The following is a 20,798-nucleotide window of genomic DNA, read 5'->3' on the forward strand; positions in this document are numbered from 1 at the left end:
ATAATATGCAGTTGCAACTCACTTCACAGTATTTCTTCTCTCTGAAGAGCTAGTCAGATGCTAAGTACACCAGGGCAGACTACTATTTCAAGGAATTCTATGATAAATCCCTTTGGAAAGCAAGTATTTTATAAATTCCCATTTTTACAGTTTTTCCCTACATTTGACAGATGCAATAGAGTTGGATTTTATTACAGAAAAAAAGTGATCCATCCAACCAACAGAAGAAACATGATCAACTTAAAAATTAATTGAGGTGAAAAAGAAAGATTATTCTAAATAGACAATCAGGCAGAATGCCTCTCGATTTCTTAGAGTTTTTTAAAACGAGTTTTGTTTTAAAGGATACCTCCTATTTGTCCAAGAACCATATTGGGGACGAAACATGATCTGTGTTTTAAGAAGTGCCTATTCTCCTATCCATACTACAGTTTAGTTCTAAGTTTTGAACTCATTTAAATAAAGGATATCACAGAAGAATATGCATTGCTATGGCATTTAAGTTGAAACATTGGACACTAATTCATAGTGTTATTACTTTTCAATGATATATGGTTAAGCATATTCTCAGAAAAAGAATGACTCCAGTCCTACTGCTTTGGTATAATCCAGAGCAGAAATTGCTATTAATTATAGTTCTTTATACTGTTCTACCTTCTACAATTCTTTCCCCCTGCTTAATGTTTACCTTTCAGGCAGTTATAGATCAACTACATCTGTTCTAAGTATGGCCCTAAGTCAAGCAAGATTTAACTACTATTATTTCCCTGCTGCCCTTTTACTAACTTAAATATGAATTTTTTTTATTTTGAAAAAAAATCTCGCATTACTTCAGATTAATGTGAGAAATTACATGCCAAAAGCCATTCACTTTCATAAATATTCCCCAAGAATGTTTTCCACAGTACATGTCATATGCTTCTGTAAGTATACTACATTAAAAAATACTTAAAAATTTGTTTCCCAATGCCTGCCCATGCAAAAAAAAAATACTTAAAAAATTACTTATTCCTTCTAGCCTCCTATATTCTGCAGCAGCTAGAAGGAAAAATCTGAGATGATGGTATGGTAGCCCATGACAAACTCTGGGATTTGTGCTGTAACTACTTGTTGAAGAGTGCTTTGGAAACTATTGCTTTTTTCTTTCTTTGCTTTGTATATATGTTATATTATGCAATAAAAAAAAGTTAAAAAAAAAAAAAGAACTGAGGGGAAAAAATACTAATGTACTTACACTTTCCACCTGACTCCCAAGACTTTCTGCATTTTACATTTTAAATGTTTTCCCTACGTTTTAAATCCATGATTCAAAAAGGTTATTTTTTGCCTTTATCTTTGGTATTCACTGTAATACTTTAAAAATAAATATTTTCCTAAAAATGTAATATAAATAATCCAATAAGAAATTTCTTATTACATGCCAATAGACAGAAGGGGAAAATAAGGACTAAAAGAAATCTATCAGTTATCAACTTTCATGAACACTTTTCAAATTCTATAAGACTCATTATAACACAAGAATACATTTTAAACGTCAAAGAATATAAAACCTTTATTTTGAGTGACTCATAGTCATAGGACAAAACTAAAAATTACTTAAAATTTATTGCTTGATCAAAATGTAACAGAAGTATAACAAGTTATAACTCAAACTGACAAACCACTTTTTAAAGTAACTCTGATTTGTGCTATCATAATTTTTTCTATGGATTACTGGCAAACAATGTAAAGCTTTATTGTGCAACAAGTGGTTAAAAGCAACTTTTTTGAGCAGTTTGAGTGAAATGAGTAAAAAGATGCATAATTCCTCAAACAAAAATTAGGGTTATTTTCTCTGGAGAGTTAGTTTGCAAATGAATAGAAGAAACCCAAATCCGCAAATTGTAAAAGCTGTCCTCTTGAAAATTCTATAATTCCATGTAGATACTTCTTCCACTGATGGTATATGAGTTGGATCAGTTTCCCGTTCATTTTGCAACTAATATTTATAAGAGAAAAAAGAAAAGAGTTAGTTCCAAACACAATAAAAGTAAAAACATCTTTACTTTTAAAAAATACGATATCCACATTATAGCAACTTGATTTAGATGAAACTCAAGATTTCTATTAAGATTTAAAGTGACAGTGGGCCATGGTGGCTCGGTGGCAGAGTTCTTGCCTGCCATGCCGGACCTGGGTTCGATTTCTGGTGCCTGCCCATATTAAAAAAAATAAAAGATTTAAAGTGAATACATAATTCTTGAAAGAGTTTTCCTTTCACCAGGTCCTATAATAATAAATTATTAATTTCACATTAGAAATAAATGCTTTCACGCATTATCACATCCTAAAATGGTGTTTTACATCATGAGATAAAGTTCTTTTAATGTTAAAAGTTTCTATTTCTATTCATAAGGAATGACAAATGATACTTTATTTCTTTTGTATTAAATATCAAATGATATCTCACAAAAAAGTGAACCATTCTTATAGCAAACCTGGAAGACCAGATGCTAAGGCTAGAAGTTTAATAATTTATTTCAATATAACTGCAGAACATGTATCAACAAACATTTAAGCAAATCTTTTTAGCACTTCTCAGCAATGAAAATACATGACCCAGCCGGTTTCTAAATTCTCACACATACAAATTTCTTGCTAAGGAAGCACTCCCTCCAACTGCCTCTGTGTGTGTTTGTAAGAGACAGAGGGGGAGGGAGGAGAGGCAACAGTTGTTGGGGGTGGGTCCAGAAAGGGAGAATAAAAAGAAATCAGAAGATGCTTAAAAGATAAAATGAACCAGACACTTTTATAGAGTGATATTTACTAGAAACATCCTGTGCTAGAGTGCTGATATAAATACTTTTAATCTTAGGAGAAATAACCACTTATAAAATCTATAGTGTAAATATTTAATTTAAAAAGTCTGTGATATTAATTTTTAATTTACACCAGAAAAAAAGACTTCAATGCCAATATCATTAATACTGTATTCTTGATTTAACTTCCACATGGTTTCATTCAGTAACAGATTCCTTTTTGACACTGATGCTCCATTTATTGAATCCTGAGACAGCCATTCCCTTTATTAACCAATTACTTAGGAATGACCTTTTCTGACAAGAGCCTGTCAGTGTGCTAGTTTGAAAGAGAGTGATGTGGTGTTAAAGTCTAGCCTTGACCTCTTCTACCCTTCTCTCTTTGTCACCCCCATACACTTCTCTGTGATAACTCATAGGTTTCTAAAAAAATCTTCTTCAGTTATTATTGGTAAAGTTTATAATAACCTTAATAGGCGTGGTACCATATCCCCAAATCTGGAAGACCTCATAGTTCCCTAAGTCAAATCTCACTCTGGTGATTATTACTTGTTTAAGACTAATTCAGCAAAACCAATCTACTACCATGCTCAAAAATTAAACCTTTCCTGCATAAAGAATTGTATATGCCATTATTATAGACTAATAAATGTGTTTTCAAGGCTAGTCCTTACATAAAAATGTATACATTCAAGGTAAGGAAGGTCAGAGAAAAAAGTCTTCCATTTAGTTGAAGGAAGCTGAAAATTCTTGTTAAAGGTTAGTATCATTAAAATAAATATTTTGGTACCTGATTGGACTGTTTATATTTTAATGTCAAAGTCAGTCTTTCTTTCTTAATTTCTTTTATCTAAGAAAAATTGGTTATCCTTCTCAAATTAACTCCATTCCCCTCAAAGTCTCCATTTCCCTCAAAAGTATTTTTAGCTCATCTTAGAGAAACCAGTTAGTTACAAATCCTGAAGCAAATTATGTCTTAGGGAACTTCCTACACTAAATATTAAAGGTTGGTGCTTTATAGGAAGTGCCTTTACATAAACTGTCCAAATTTCCCTTGAATCCCTATGTAAAATATCATGTTATAGTAAAATTTTTCCTCAACTACATTCCTTAAACTCTCCTAGATGAGATGGGAGAGTGAAGATAAATGCTGCTACACTTTTTGTATTAAGTTCAACCTAGCTTGAATAGCAAAGTTGTGTGACATATAGCAGACACTTTTACTTGTTGAATGAATACATGTTACAGATAATACAACTGCTGAGATGTTTTTTACTTTGGAAGGGAATTATTTTCTGCAAGAATTTTGAAACGCCTTGCTCATTTGCCCCATTAAACACTTTTTCCTATTATTTTATAGCACATGAGTACTAATTTTCTGCTCACTTTAAAATACTTCTTTTAAATGAACATATGCTAATAGCAAGCATGACAAATTAGTTGGAAAGTGTATGATAAAATATTAACGAAAACATTAAATAACTTGTACTTTGTAGCTACAAAAACTTAATAAGCAATCTAAGTTTCACATCTGATATTTCCCAAAAGCTTTACAGAAATCGAACTTATTTATTAAATAGTCCTGCAAAAGTCAAATGTGAGGTTTTTTTAGTCAATTCAAAGAATTTTCCTTTAAACCTACTTTCAACAAAGTTATAGGCAATTTTCTTAAAGGGGGATCACCTATTCTTAAATTATCTAGATATGTATATCTTTTATATGGATATAAAAGTAAGAACCAAAAAAGTCCACATTTTCTTAGAAAACAGTTAACCTATAAAATATAAAGAAAGTCTAAGTAGCAGGAGAAATATTTCACCCACAATCTTACGAAATTAACAGAGCTAATAACCGTTCATTTCATATTTTTTCATATGCATATTTTCAAGTAGGTAATAATGTACACATACAGCTTTATGTCCTTAAGTTGATATTTCTTTATTTTTTTCAATTGGTTGCATCATATTCTAATAAATAGGTATACCGTAATTTACTAAATTATTCTCCCAGTATAGACACTAAGAGTATACAGAATTCTGGTATCATTAAAGAATTACTGAAAGATACAAATATTTTTATGGTGCTTGGTACATACTGCAAAACTGTTTTTTGAAAGGGGATTGTGCTACATGACAGTATTAGTTTGGTGAGCTCTAACTAGAAATGGGTAAAGTAATACATTTTCCCCTGTTAATATATAAGGTGAAAATTATATATGATTCACTTAGTATATATTCATTTAATGACCAATACAATTTGTCTCCTATATGCAATTTTTCCTTAGGAAACTGACCTTTTCTTGTTTGTCCAGTGGGAGCTTAAGTTGCTCTTATCAGAACTGCTTCTTTATCTAACATACTGTTGTAAATCATTTCCCTTAGTTTTTCCCACTTTTAAAAATGTTAAATATATACCTTCTGAATTAAGTCTCAGAATTGTTTCTTTAACTAACATATTGCTGTAAGTCATTTCCCTTAGTTTTTTCCACTTGTAAAAATGTTAACTATAGGGCATGGAATGGTGGCTCAGTGGTAGAGCTCTCGCCTGCCGAGCTGGAGACCTGGGTTCGATTCCCGGAGCCTGCCAATGTCAAAAAAAAGAAAAACAACAAAAACCCCAACAATAACCAAAAAAAAAAAAGTTAAATATATACCTTCTGAATTAAGTCTTTTAGTTTGCAGACTTCTTTGCTCAAATCTTCAACATTACTAACCAGTTCTTCACAAACTGAAGTAAAATTCTGGGGGGAAGCCCATTCTAGTACTATCTGTTGATATTTTCAAAAGTTACATTTTAAAGAACAGAAAACAACTTTTCAAAACTCTACATCCACAACTACTAGAAGACATTCTTAACATTAAATAAAACAGTAAATGATTGAGAAGCATTTGTTATTTAAGATAAATTCTAACAGCAAAAATAAGTAAAATTTTTATACAAATAGATCATCTTGCTGAATGCCATTTATTAATGTACATATAACCTTCTATATGGAGACTAGTATTATTAATAATAATATTTATGGCAGACAAATCAATTCATGAAAGTTTTAAGAATGACTTGATTTCTGTATTCTATAAAAATCTATAAACAAGTGTAGTTAAAAATTTTCACTATAGACAAACAGCTAAATCCAACTTACATAAAAATTGTAAAAAATGATTTTGCTTTCACAGGTCACTTATACTTTATTTAAAAATATCTGTCATTAAAAAACCTAAATTCATATGGTTTAAAAATAATATTCAACATACTGTTTTGTTTCAACTTTCACTTGGGTCTCCTGTCACCTTATATTTTAAACAATTAAATCCCTTTTAAGAACAAATGATAAGTTCAATTCACTGATGAGTTTAACTTTTGGTCTGGGACATTTCCGTTTTTTAAAGGGCTAGAACACAAAGTTTTTAGTAATCAGTATATAAAGGAGCAATAATTAAAGGAATTGACTTATTTAGATTTCATCTTATTTTGAAGAACTGATACAGCTTCACCAGATTAGTATTGTTTATGAATTATTAACTTATCTGAAATATTCTTCAGCATTCATTTTTCTTCACTTAATAACATTTACAGAATAAATACCTTGTGAGAATTTACAGGTAACTCAGTAATGATATTCTGTACTGCTGTTATTAAATGGCCACACTGTTTGTTTAATTTCATAAGAAAACTGAGGAATTCATCACCGCTAAAGAAAGAAAAACAAAAATCACAAATAAGGGCAATTTACTTCTTTCTACTGGCTTAGTTACTCAAAATCTATTCATAAAATTGATCAGATTCTTTAAAAAATATTTATGGAATAGCCAATAAGCATCAAGAACTGATAGGTATTTAACATACAAAGAAAACCAAGTTTCTGATCTTGAGGATTTCAAAGGTTCTAGATGAGATGTGGAAATAGAATTTTAACAGTTATTCCCAGGGACACAATGAAGAAGGGAAATAAAAGAACCAATATTTGAGCATCTACTATGCAGAAACACAAAGATGGTTATTTACATTTGTAACTTCTGTTAGCCTACCCAACAATTCCTATAAAGTAAAACACTTGTTTATGGTTGAGACATCTCAAACTCAGAGAGAATGAATTTAATTTCACACAGTATGGTAGAAACAGGGAATTAGAAAAGCTTCACAGATAGGATGATACTTGGGCTGAATCTTGAGTTTAAGAATATACTTACCAGGTAGATAAGGAAGGAAAGGCATTCCAGATGGAGAGAATAGCAGGTATAAAAGTATACAGGAGTAGGTGAACAAGGTATAACTAAAGCATAGGTTATGGGAAAGCAGTCAGAGAAGACACTAGACGTAAACCATTTATTGAAGGGACTTCTGTGACATGCTAAAGAATTATATTTTATCTTTTTGATAATGTAGAGTTGTTAAAGGATCTTAAATAGGAAAAAGGAAAATCAAATTTTTGTGTTTGAAAGAAATCTTAAACTAAGGATCTGGAAGTCAGTCTAGGGGTGGGTAGAGTGGTGTTTAAGAAACATTTATGAGAATAAACTGGAAAAACTTGGTGATGAATTTCTGGAGGAGTCTAGGATGATTCTCAGTTTCCTGATTTCAATAGAAGATGGTGCCACCAAGCAAGAAAAGTGAATTTGGGGGTGGATAGCGGGGTGAAGAGAAGACATTATGGCATGATAATTAAGAGAGGCTCAAGAGTCAAGACACCCTAAGTTTGAGGTCAGCTTTCACACTTACTAGTTTTATGATCCTGGGCAAGCCTTAATTTTAAGTCAGATGTTTCTATAGTTCTAGAATGAGACAGCTGGACTTTAGAGAGGGTTGAAGGAAATAAACATACCATTCACATACCACTGTGTACTGGCATTAAAGCAAATTAAATTATGATGACAATGGCAATGATGTTGAGAACTGTGTGTGGGAATGACCAGCAAGCAGTAGAAAACATAAGTTTTGCAGGGGTACTTATCCTGGGGTCCAGAGATTCCTAAAGCTATGAAATTTAGGGAGTCTGTGAATTTAGATGGGAAAAAATGATGTGTATTTTCACTGATTTCTAACTGAAATTCAATATTTCCATCAATTTTGAACATTGGCACAAATCATAATAGTATTAATAGTACCTGCATTGCCAAAAGAAATAAAAACTATGGTCATGGAGAGGACCACAGGGTAAAAGGACATATACTGTGAAGAGGGGACAGCTGACAGAGTAAAAACAAAAAAGCTTTTGTAAAAACAAAAAAGGAAAAGTACCCTGAGAAGTAAGAAGAAAATCAGGAGTTAAGAGCTGTTATGAAAAACAACAAAGGAGATGGATTTAAAAAGGAGGAAAAGGTCAAGTATGTTAAATAAGTAAGATAAGTCCACTGATCTGTCAATGAGGAGACACTGGTGACTAGATTAGTCAGTGACAGAAGACAATTTACACTGGAAGCTACACAGAAACTTACACAATCCAAAAGAAATGTGGACTGATAATATGGACAGGCAATTCAGAGAAACAGAGAAAGGGAAATTTAAATAGATAAGATGGAGAATACAATAAAAATAAGATGCTACCTTCTAGCAGGATGGTAAAAATTAAGTAGATCACTAATATCAACAGTTGCCAAGTACATGAGATGACTTTTACCAGACAGTCACCTGGCAGTATCTACTAAAGTAAAAATACACATAAATAGATAGATGGATAGATAGAAAGATAAGACAAATGTGAAAAAATGCTAAAAATTAATAGAACAGGATATCTAGGTGAGAGGGTATTCAGAGTTTTCTATATGAGTGGTTTTGTATTATTTTTTGCATTTTTCCTGTAAATTTGAAATTATTTCAAAATAAAAAGTAAAAAAAAAACTCAAAACAGTAAAAAATACACATAGAAACTAATATGCTACTAAAACGTACTTGTGAGTCCAAACAGAAACCCTCATATCAAAACTTCTGACTATAATACAAAACACACATTATTTCTAGAAAAATTATCACGTTATTTCTAGAAAGTTCATACAAATTAAGGATTCCTGGTGCCTGTCCATGTAAAAAAAAAAAGAAGAAAATTAAGGAAAGTCAGCCTCCAATGAAACTAGCAGGAAAGTTTTCTTTTTGAGACACATTGCTAGGATTTAAATAGAACTTTCACTTAAAACAATTCTTTTTTCTTAGCTTTCACATTTCAGAAATAAAGTTTATATAAAACACTTATGAACAACATAAACATAAAAACATGTAAGTAACTATTAGTGGCTTAATGGTTGCTTTAAAAAGGGAAAATAACTTAGTTTCCGTTCTAGTTTGCTAGCTGCCGAATGCAATTTACCAGAAAGGGAACGGCTTTTAAAAAGGGGAATTTAATAAGTTACTAGTTTACAGTTCTAAGACCGAGAAAATGCCCCAAGTAAAGCAAGTCTATAGAAATATCCAATCTAAGGCGTCCAAGGAAAGATAACTTGGTTCAAGAAGGCCAATGAAGTTCAGGGTTTCTTTCTCAAGTGGAAGGGCACATGGCAAACACAGTCAAAGTTTCTCTCTCATCTGGAAAGGCACATGGTGAACACGGTCAGGGTTCCTCTCTCTTCTGGAAGGGCATATGGCGAACACGGCGTTATCTGCTAGCTTCTTCTCCTGGCTTTCTGTTTCACGAAGCTCCCTGGGAGGCATTTTCCTTCTTCATCTGCAAAGGTGGGTTATCTGCTCTGCTCTCTCTGAATCTTTCATTTTACTCCAGAAACTAATCAAGACCCACCCAAATGGGTAGACATGCCTCCACCTAATCCAGTTTAACAACCACTCTTGATTAAATCACACCAAGATCACATCAAGATGTGACTCCCTAAGTCACGTCTCCAGGGAGATGATCTAATTACAGTCTCAAACATACAGTACTGAATAGGGATCAGAAGAAACGGTTCCCTTTACAAAATGGGATTAGGATTAAAACATGGCTTTTCTAGGGTACATACATCATTTCAAACCAGCACAGTTTCTATTCTGAAGTCAGTGCCACTAATAAATTAAGAACTCAGTTCAAATAAATAAGCAAGTAGTATTAACAAAATTGCATAGTATTAATGAATGGAAGGAAAATATATTCCGTGGTTCAGGGCAATTGAATATGGATAAGCAAACTGTACAACACACAACTCTGTAGGGTATCTTTCATATCATACACTATGTGAATGATGTCCTCCAGATATGTATAGCATACAACCTATACAACTGTATATGGCAGCCCTCAGTATTTTAACTTACTTATATAATTCGAAATAAGTTGTTATGACATAGGTGTAGAAGAATGTATTTGTTCCAATTATCATGTCTCTTCTACTGAGCCCAACACAAACCGATCCTTCCCTACCAGAGGATTATACTTCATGTCCCAATGACATGAGGCCTGACCATGTGATTTGCTTTGATGCATAAAATATATCTGGAAGTGACTGTATAATTTCTGAACATAAACTTTTAGAGCCACTGAATGGTTCTGCCATCTCTTTTCCCTTGTCACAAGAGCAGCATGTTCTAGATAGGGGCTGTTCTTTCAGCCTACTCTCAAAATAAAACAACAAGAAGCAGAGACACTGTGGCTGACATAACATAGATGAGTAAGAAATAAACTCTGTTTAAGACACTGATATTTAGAAGTTATTTGTTACAGCACCATAAAACAGTGGAAGCTGACTAAAACAAAAGACACATTTTAAAAATGTGAAGCCAAGTATTAAGATAAAATTTATAATTTTAATAAAGGTACTACAAATACAATAGTACTACAGGCTCATTGTAGAATATATGAAAAAACTAAAATCACGAACAATCTTACCACCCAAAGATAATTACTGGTACTTTCTTACAGTAAGCATTTTCTTCCAGTATTTTCCTATGCAAATATACAACAGGTATCATATGTCACTAAAATTTTATACTATGCCTTTAATACTTATTCTGAGCATTTTCTCATAACACTATGTCTTAAAATAATTTTTAATGTCTGAATAAAATAATTACATTGATGCAGCATAAAAAATTCAACCATTCCCTTGATATTATTTAGATTGTTTCCAATTTTAGAATGTTATAAATAGTAGCTGTGAATAATTTATTTGTATGGAACTGTATCTATACAGATTTTTCTTCTTTTTTTGTATGTGTGTAAGAGTAGTTTCCTCAATGGATAATTTTTAAGATGCCTCTGACACATTCAAGTGATGTCAGGTAGGCTAAGAAATCAGATAAAAGATCTGGTCCAAAACTTGGAAATTTTAAGACACAGATGAAAATAGATGTCACCTGTTCAAAACATTTCAAAGTAGTAATGAAATGGTTATTAATATTTTTAAACTGCATTCTTTAATTCTGAAAACACAGTAAGGCCAATTGTACAAAAAAAGTAAGTGTGCTATGCATATGTGTTCTTACTGCAGAATTTTTTTTTAGAAAATTTGACATGCAAAAAGGAAAGTATCTTAAAATAAATTAGGGGCTAATTTGTTGAAGTCACATTACCAGGAGATTATAATCAATCAATTGAACTTTTCCTGCTGTTAGTTTTCTTATGACTTAATGACTAATTTCCTCTTTAAAGAATGACTTCGGAAAAATGTAAAGTAAAACCTTTTCCATAACAGCATGTAAACAAAGTCTGTGATTTAATAACAAGGTCAAATTCCTGGAATAAATGTCTTCCAATTTTTAAAAAAATTCAACAGCTTGAATAGGTGAACCATTCAGAATTCTGCACATTCTTTAAGTTTATTAAATCCCATAGTAAATTCATACAGGTAATCATGCCATCATATAAATAAGTTATATTATAGAATTTAATTAGCAAGTTAGTCATGCAGATCTTAGATTATTCTTCATAGAAACAATAAAAAGAATAAAGACAATGAACGTTTGCTAATTATAAGTCCTCATAACTGAAATCTTTCACAATGCACTTAAATATTTAACAGCGATAATGTTATTTCTAAAGCAATGATGAGGAATTATTTTGAATATAGATCTTATTATAAGGAGATTATTGAGAGAATGGGAGATCATTTAAACTTTGCAATAAAGTTTCTAGAGAAATCTGGATCATCTAAATTATTCCCTGGATGATGTCCCTAAATTTTAGAAAGATGTGGAAATATGTTATTTGTGTTTAATGATTACCATAGCTGCAATGTTAATTTCAGACAGGTTATACTAATGATGATAGTACTGCATTTATAAGTATTATACTTTATAGGATATGATAATCCACTGAACCATTTATCTATTAATTCAGTAAAACCTGTCTACACAGATACATCTCAGGGAATGGAAACCATCTTAAGATATACATCAACCTCCTTAGGAGGCGTGCCTGTTGCAATGAATGATGTTTGACTTAATTGGCTGGTGCTTAAATAAGAAAGTGCAACTTAGCACAGCCCAAGCAGCTCAGCATACCTCATCTCAGCACTCACAGCTCAGCCCAGGCCTTTGGAGGTGCAGAAAGAAATCACCCTGGGGAAAGCTGTTGGAACCCAGAGGCCTGGAGAGAAAGCCAGCAGAGATCGTCTTGCACCTTCCCACATAAGAAAGAACCCCAGTCCTGTGACTGTACTGCCTTTGCATACTGGCACCAGACAACTTGTTTTGAGATTCACAGGTCCACAGCCAGAGGGGAACTTTTTGTACCTTAATACTGTTTAAGGTGATGCATGTAGTTGTCAAGTTGACAAGGAGTGGACATGTGGTAGTTAGACTCAGTTGTCAACTTGGCCAGGTGAAGGCACCTAGTTCTGTTGCTGTAGACATGAGCCAATGGTACATGAACCTCATTTGTTGCTGACTACATCTGCAGTCGGCTAGGAAGCATCCGTGCTGCAATGAATGATGTCTGACTTAATTGGCTGGTGCTTAAATAAGAGAGTGCAATGTAGCACAGCCAAGCAGCTCGGCACACCTCATCTCAGCACTTGCAGCTCAGCCCAGGCCTTTGGAGGTGCAGAAAAAGAAATTATCCTCGGGAACGTTGTTGGAACCCAGAGGCCTGGAGAGAAGGCCAGCAGCAGAGATCACCCTGTGCCTTCCCACATAAGAAAGAACCTCAGTTGAAAGTTAGCTGCCTTTCCTCTGAAGAACTAACAAAATAAATCCCCTTCTATAAAAAGCCAGTCCATCTCTGGTGTGTTGCATTCTGGCAGCTAGCAAACTAGAATAGGCTGGTATTAAAAGAAATATTAGAAAAATGTGGTAATTCTAACAGGTGACTTCTGTGCATTTTTAAACGTATTTTATTGTAAAATGTAACATATATACAAAGAAAAGAAAGAAAAAACATTAATTTTCAAAGCGTACTTCAACAAGTAGTTACAGAACAGATCCCAGATTTTGTCATGTGCTACCATTCCACCATCTCAGATTTTTCCTTCTAGCTGTTCCAAAACACTGGAGGCTAGAAGGAGTATTAATATAGTGATACAGCAGGAATACTTGTATGTTAAATCCTATTTTTTCTGTTGTACCTTCTACTTCTCTTCTGATCCTTCTCCCAATCTAGAGGGATCTTTAGAAAATGCCTGTTCTGATTTTTTCATGTTGAGGTAGGGTGTTGACACCCTTGAAAAGGATAGGGGGATGTAATCAACTGATAACCTTGGAGAGGCTGTCCCTATGGGTTCAGGATGACCTAGGAACCCTCTGGGGAGTACAGGTTCCAGGAAAGTAAACAGTGCATGAAACCTTTACAGAGTCCCAGTTTGAGCCCTAGGTGATCTTAAGAGTCAACACGGATGACATTCGTTGGGGTTTAGCAAATCACGGTAATTAGCACTAATTGAAGCTTGTATCAGAGTAGTCTCCAGAATAGTCTTTTGACTCTAACTTGATGTCTCTTGGTTACTGATATCTTATTATACTTCATTTCCCCCTTATGGTCCAGAAGGCATTGTCCATCACACAGTACCAGGACCAGACTCATACCCAGAGGTCACGCCCCACTTTGTCAGGGAGATTTTCATCCTTGAATATCATGTTTCATGTAAGGGAGTAGGTAACGATCTTCCTTACAGAGCTGCGCTTAGAGAGGAGAGGCCACATCTGGGCAACGAAAGAGGTTTCCTGGAAGCAGTTCTTAAGCCTTATTACGGGTAGTCTTAAGCTTCTCCCCTACAAAATAAGTTTCGTAAGGGCAGTCCTCAAAATCAAGGGCTTAGCTTATTTTCTTGAGAGTACCCAATGGTTGAGAAGGTGCCTGGGGTTTCCCAGTCTGGAAAAGTTTAATGTTTCCATATATATAGAGAGAATCCCCCTTTGGATCCCTCATAGAACTTTGCCAATACTTTTTAATTATCAGCCCACCATAGTCTGAGATGTATCCTGATATTACATTAAGTTATACAGTATTACAAGCCCTCATTTCATTCTGGACTCAACATTTGTGTTATTTAAATGAGATACCCAGACAAGTTGATTGAGATTATGTGTTACCAAAAATTTAGGTTCCAAACATAGTAAATCTGCCTTTGGTCTCATATGGTAGGTGAAGGTCTAGAGTACATCTACTATCATTTTTACCCTGTATTCTGATTTACCTTAGACCCAGCCAGACTGGCTTCATTTTAAACTCTAATTGAGGCCTGATCTCTTTTTCTGTTAATTTAATTGTTATTATATATAGCTAAAATAACTTTCAGGGCTATAGCATTCCATTTCAGGTCTTAGGTGATGCAGAGTTATTCAAAGGTCCAGGAAAATACCATCAGATGCACAGAGAACTCAGTGTAACAGAACCTAAAAATAGGTTCAAACTAAGTATGGCTGCTGTAAGGGCTTACAACCTAGGCTCCAACTTTTATATAAGTATTTTCTAAAAGACACCTTAGCATATCTGTTCTTTTGTTTCTGGCACATTCTGCATATCACATTGTCCCCAAGGTTTACTCAGTTTGTTCTGTGCCTTTCGATGTCCCTTTTTGTAGCTGCACCATATTTCATCACATAAATGTATTATAGTTCACCATTCTGCTTCTCAGTCATTGTACCTGTTCTAATTTGCAAGTTGCTGGGATACAATATAACAGAAATGGAATGGATTTTAAAAAGGAGAATTTATTAAGTTTCAAGTTTACAGTTCTAAGCCTGTGAAAATGTCCAAATTAAAGCCAGTCAATAAAAATGTCCAAATTAAGGCAGCAACAAGAGATTACCTTCACTCAAGAAAGGCTGATGAAGTTCAGGGTTTCTCTCTCAATTGGAAAGGTACACGGTGAACATGGTGGCATCTGCTAGCTTTCTCTCTAGGCTTCTTGTTTCAAAGCTCCCCGGGAGGTATATTCCTTCTTCATTTCCGAAGATCTCTGGCTGTGTGGGCTCTGTGGTTCTCGTGGCTCTGAAGCTTTCTCCAAAATGTTTCCTCTTTTAAAGGATTCCAGTAAACTAATCAAGACCCACCTGGAAAGGGTGGAGTCACAGCTTCCTCTAATCAAAGGCTAATACCCACAGCTGGGCATGCCACATCTCTGTGGAGATAACCTAATAAATTTCCAACCTACAGTGCTGTACAGGGATTAAAAGAAACGACTGCCTCCACAAGATGGATCAGGATTAAAACATGACTTTTCTAGGATACATCATCCTTTCAAACTGGCACAGTACCCTTCAGCTTCCTCAATCTACTGGGCATTATGGATAATGTCTAAAATGAACAAACTATGTCTTACAGTATCCTCACTGGTTGTACTATCAGCAGCACTCTCAATTTTAGACAATTTTCATTGGTCCATAGTGACAAGGAACTAACAAACATAGTGTCACCAACTATCAAATCAAAACGACCCCTTATCACTTGCCCCTCCCCAAATTAGCTGCCCCTGGTTTTGCTGTAGTACTGTTGATGTCTTCCTATTAATTATGTGCCCTATAGTATGCGTTTTTAGTCCTCCCATACCCTTCTGTTACTGACTCTTTGTCCACTATCGAACCTTTGAAATAATTCATTTCAAATGATATCAGTGGGATACATGGCACTATACATCCCCTTTCAGTCATATTCACCTTCAATATGGTAATGTTTATAATCCTGGTAGTTACCATCACTTCTATCCGCTCTCTTGCATGTAAGTTCAACCTCACTGGGTAGCCTTTCCGCCATCTCTAGCTTTTGTATACCTCTGGGTCTGTTATATTCTACAGTGTAACCTCTGAGATTACCTTTACCAGAGTCATAACAGTAAAATTATACAGTAGCTCCATATAAAATCATACAGAGTCAAAACAGTAAAATTATACAGTACAAATAGTAAAATTTACTTCAGTATCCTTTTGCATCTAACTTACTTCACTCAGTATTATGTCCTCAATGTTCATCCATGTTGTTATATGCCACAGAACCTCATTTTTTTTTACTGCTGCATAATATTCCATCATATGCATACACCATATTTTGTTTATCCACTCATCTGTTGCTGGGCATCTGGTTTATTTCTATCCTTTGGCATTGTGAATAGTGCTGCTATGAACATCGGTGTGCATTTCAGCTCTTCTGGGTATAAACCGAGTACTGGTATTGCCGAGTCATAGGGAAACTCAATATTTAGTTTTCTGAGGAATCACCAAACTGTTTTCCATAGACTACACCATTATACACTCCCACTTACAGTGAATAAGTGTTTTAATTTCTCCACATCCCCTCCAACATTGGTAACTTTCTGTTTAATAGCAGCCATTTTCATAGGTCTGAGGTGATATTAACACTGTCATCTTGATTTCAATTTCCCTTAAAGCTAATGAAAATGAGCATCTCTTCATATGCTTTTTAGCCATCTATATTTACTCTTCAGAAACATATGTATCCATATACTCTGCCCATTTTATAATTAGGTTGTTTGTTCTTTTGTTGTTGAGCTGTATAAATTCTTTATGTACACAAGATATCAAGCCTTCATCTGATATGCGGTTTCTAAATAGGTATTTTCTCCCATTGAACTGGTGGCCTCTTCACCTTTTTGAGAACGTCCTTTGAGGCACAGAAGATGATCCGAAGACGTTCTCATTTGTCAATTTTTTCTTTCACTGCTTGTGCTTTAGGTTTTTGTTGAAGATGTTTCCCTGTATTTTCTTCTAGAAGTTTTATGGTACTGGCTCTTACATTTACATCTTTAATCCATTTTGAATTTTTTTTTTTGGTATAGGGTGTAAGTTAGGGATCCTCTTTATTTCTTTTGGTCACTGATATCCAATTCTCCCAAGCATTTATTCTGTCCCAGTTTAGTAGATTTGGGGGCCTTATAAAAGAGCAACTGTCCACAGATTTGGTGATCTATCTCTGTACTCTTGATTCAATTCCACTGGCCAATACTTCTGTCTTTGTGCCAGACCATGCTGTTTTGACCACTGTGGCTTTACAGTTAAATTTACTTTTTTTAAGTCAGGAAGTGATAGTCCTCCCACTTCGCTCTTCTTTTTTAAGGATATCTTTAGCTATTTTGAGTCTCTTTCCCTTCCAAATAAATTTGGTAACCAGCTTTCCAAGTCTTCAAAGTAGATTGGTAGGATTTTTTTTTAAACATTTTAAATTGTTAAATATAACATATACAAACAAAAGAAAGACAAAGCAATGTTTTTCAAAGTACACTTCAACAAGGAGTTCTAGAACAGATTTCAGAGTTTGTTATGGGTTATCATTCCACTATTTCAGATTTTTCTTCAAGTTGCTCCAAAACACTGGAGGCTAAAAGAAATAACATGTATACAAAAAAGCAATAAATTTCAAAGCACATCACAACAATTAGTTGTAGAACAGATTTCAGAGTTGGTATGGGTTACAATTCCACAATTTTAGGTTTTTATTTCTCGCTGCTCTAAGGTACCAGAAACTAAAAGAAATATAAAAAAAAATGATTCAGCAATCATACTCATCTGTTAAACCCTACCTTCTCTGTATAACTTCACCATCACCTTTGTCCTTTTTCCCCACTCTTTAGGGGTATTTGGGCTATGCACATCCTAACTTTTTCATGTTGGAAGGGGTTGTCCATAACATGGGATAGGGGAATGGAACTAGTTGATGTTCTGGAAGGGCTGGCCCCTATGCATTTCAGGACTTATCTGGTCCAGGGACCCATCTGGAAGTTGTAGGTTTCTGGAAACTTACCCTAGTGCATGAAACCTTTATAGAATTTTATATAACACCTTAGGTGTTCTTTAGGATTGGCAGGAATGAGTTTTGTTGGGGGTTGGCAAGTTTTGATAGGTAGCAATGTCTAACTGAAGCTTACACAAGAGTTACCTCCAGAGTAGCCTCTGGACTCTGTTTGAACTCTTTAAGTCACTGATACCTTATTTTTTATACTTTTTACCCTGTTTTGGTCAGGATGGCTTTGCTGATCCCATGATACCAGGCCAGAGTCATCCCTGGGAGTCATCTCCCAAGGCTGCTGGGGTTTTGATTGATATTGCACTGAATCTGTAGATCAATTCGGGTAGAACTAACATCTTAACAACATTTGCCCTTTGTTGTTTCGACTGTCTTTCCATCTACTTAGGTCATTTGTTGTTTCTTTTAGCAGTTTTATAGTTTTCTGTATACAAGTCTTTGCTATCCTTGGTTAGGCTTATTCCTAGATTCCTGATTCTTTTGGTTGCTATTTTTAATGGAATTTTTTCCTTAATTGTCAGTTAGGTCATTACCTGTATATAGAAACTTTACTGATTTTTGTACATTAATCTTGTATCCCGCCACTTTGCCAAATTTATTAGATCAAGGAGCTTTGTCATAGATTTCACAGGGTTTTCCAAGTATAGGATCTTGGAATTTGCAAATAATGAAAGTTTTACTTCATTCTTTCCAATATGGATGCCTTTCATTTCTTTCTCTTGTTTAATTGCTCTAGCTAGCACTTTTAGTACAGTGGGCATCATTGTCTAGTTCCTGATCTTATGGGGAATGTTTTCAGTCTCTTACTGGCAAGTATGATGCTGGCTATGGCTTTTTCATATATGCCCTTTATGATACTGAGAAATTTTCCTGTGATTCCTACCTTTTGAAGTGTTTTTATCAGGAAAGGTTGCTGAATTTTGCTGCAGGCTTTTTCAGTGTCAATTGATATAAGCATGTGAATTTTCCCGTTCTATCTGTTAATGTGCTGTATTATGCTGACTGGTTTTCTTGTGCTAATCCACCTTTGCATTCCTGGTATAAACCCCACTTGTTTGTGATGTATAATTCTTTTAATGTGTCACTGGAGTAGATACGCTAGTGTTTTGTTGAGAATTTTTGCATCTATGTTCATTAGGGAGAACGACCTGTAGTTTTCTTTTCTTGTAGCATCTTTATCTGGTTCTGGTATTAGAGAGATGTTAGCTTCATAAAATGAGTGAGGTAGTGTTTCTTTCTCAATTCTTTTGAAGAGTTTGAGCATGAATGGTGTTATTTCTTATTGGAAAGTTTGATAAAATTCCCCTGTGAAGCCATCTGGTTCTGTGCTTTTCTTTGTGGCAAGATTTTTGATGACTGATTGAATCTATTTATAATTGGTTTGTTGAAATCTATTTTTTCTCAAGTCAGTATAGGTAGTTCATGTGTTTCTAGGAATTTATACATTACATCTAAGTTGTCTAGTTTGTTGACATACAGTTGTTTTTAGTACTCTCTTATGTTTATAATTTCTTCTGAATCCATGGTAACAATTCCCCTCTCATTTCTGATTTTATTTATTTATATCCTCCCTCTCTTTCTTTGTGCCTCTAGCTAGAGAAGCCATCAATTTTACTGATTTTTCTCAAAGAACCAACTTTTGTGTTTTTTTGGTTTGGGTTTTGTTGATTCTTTCTATTGTTTTCCAGATGGTTTATTTTTGCTGTAATTTCTGCCTCTCCTCTTTTATTTGCTTTGGGATTAGTTTGCTGTTCTTTCTCCAGTTCCTCCAGGTGAACGGATAAGTCCTTGATTCTTGCTTGTTCTTGTTTTTTAATACACATATGCAGGGCAATAAATTTCCCTTTTAGTACTGCCTTTGCCATATTCCATTAGTTCTGCTATGCTGAATTCTCATTATCAGTCATCTCTAGATATATATCAATTTCCCTAACAATTTCTTCTTTGACCCACTGATTATTTAAGAGTGTGCTGATTAATCTTCAAATATTTGTGAAAGTTCTGGTTCTTTAGTGACTATTAATCTACAACTTCATTCTGTTGTGGTCAGAGAACATGTTTTGGATAATTTCAATCTTATTAAATTTATAAAGACTCATTTTCTGTCCCAGAATATTACCTATCCTGGAGAACATTCCATGTGTAGTAGAGTAGAATGTATATCCTGGCGTTTGGGGGATATACAAATAGATCAATATGTCTATTAAGTCTAATTCGTTTATCATATTGCTTAGGTTCTCTATTTCCTTGTTGATCCTCTGTCTGGTTCTTCTATCTATAGTGGAAAGTGGTGCACTGAAGATTTCCACTATTACTGTTGAAGTGTCTATAGCTCCCTTCAGCTTTACCGATGTTTGTCTCATGCCCTTTGGAGATCCCTGATTGGGAGCATAAACATTTATGACTGTTATTTCCTTTTGGTAAATCATCCCTTTTATTAACATGCATTGCCCTTCTTTGGCTCTCATGACATCTTTACATTTAAAGTCTATTTTATCTATATTAGCATAGCTACTCCTGCTTTCTTTTGGATACAGCTTGCACAGAATATCTTTTTCCACCTTTTCACTTTCAATCCATTTGTGTTCTTGGGTCTAAAATATGTCTCTAGTTAACAGCATATAGACAGATTACATTTTTACTCCATTCTGCCAATCTGTGACTTTTAATCAGTGAGTTTAGTTCATTAGCATCCAAAGTTGTTACTGGAAAAGCAGGTCATGAATCTACTATCTTATCCTTTAGTTTTTATTTGTCAGATCTATATATTCTTTTCCCTCTTTCTTTTTATACTTTAAATTACCATTGCTGGTACTCTTCAATTCTGTGCACTCCTCCAGTCCTCCCTTTCCTGTCGTTTTTTTTCTTTTAGCTGATAGGCATCCCTTAGC

General features: G+C 34.3%; 1 protein-coding gene across 3 annotated transcripts in view; it reads right to left on the reverse strand.

Moving 5' to 3' along the window:
- Positions 1 to 1,534: 1,534 nt before the first annotated feature.
- ASZ1 (ankyrin repeat, SAM and basic leucine zipper domain containing 1) overlaps positions 1,535 to 20,798 on the reverse strand; it is a 131,066-nt gene continuing 111,802 nt past the window's right edge. For all 3 annotated transcript variants that reach the window (XM_077163645.1, XM_077163656.1, XM_077163638.1), the window contains exons 11-13: positions 6,384 to 6,489; positions 5,452 to 5,565; positions 1,535 to 1,978 (exon numbers count right to left, since the gene is read on the reverse strand). In XM_077163645.1, coding sequence (XP_077019760.1) covers positions 1,826 to 1,978; positions 5,452 to 5,565; positions 6,384 to 6,489 — 373 coding nt within the window. In that variant the 3' untranslated portion in view covers positions 1,535 to 1,825. The remainder of the gene's footprint in view (positions 1,979 to 5,451; positions 5,566 to 6,383; positions 6,490 to 20,798) is intronic.

The sequence above is a fragment of the Tamandua tetradactyla genome, chromosome 1 (assembly GCF_023851605.1).
Source record: "Tamandua tetradactyla isolate mTamTet1 chromosome 1, mTamTet1.pri, whole genome shotgun sequence".
In the NCBI taxonomy this organism is placed as follows: Eukaryota; Metazoa; Chordata; class Mammalia; order Pilosa; family Myrmecophagidae; genus Tamandua; species Tamandua tetradactyla.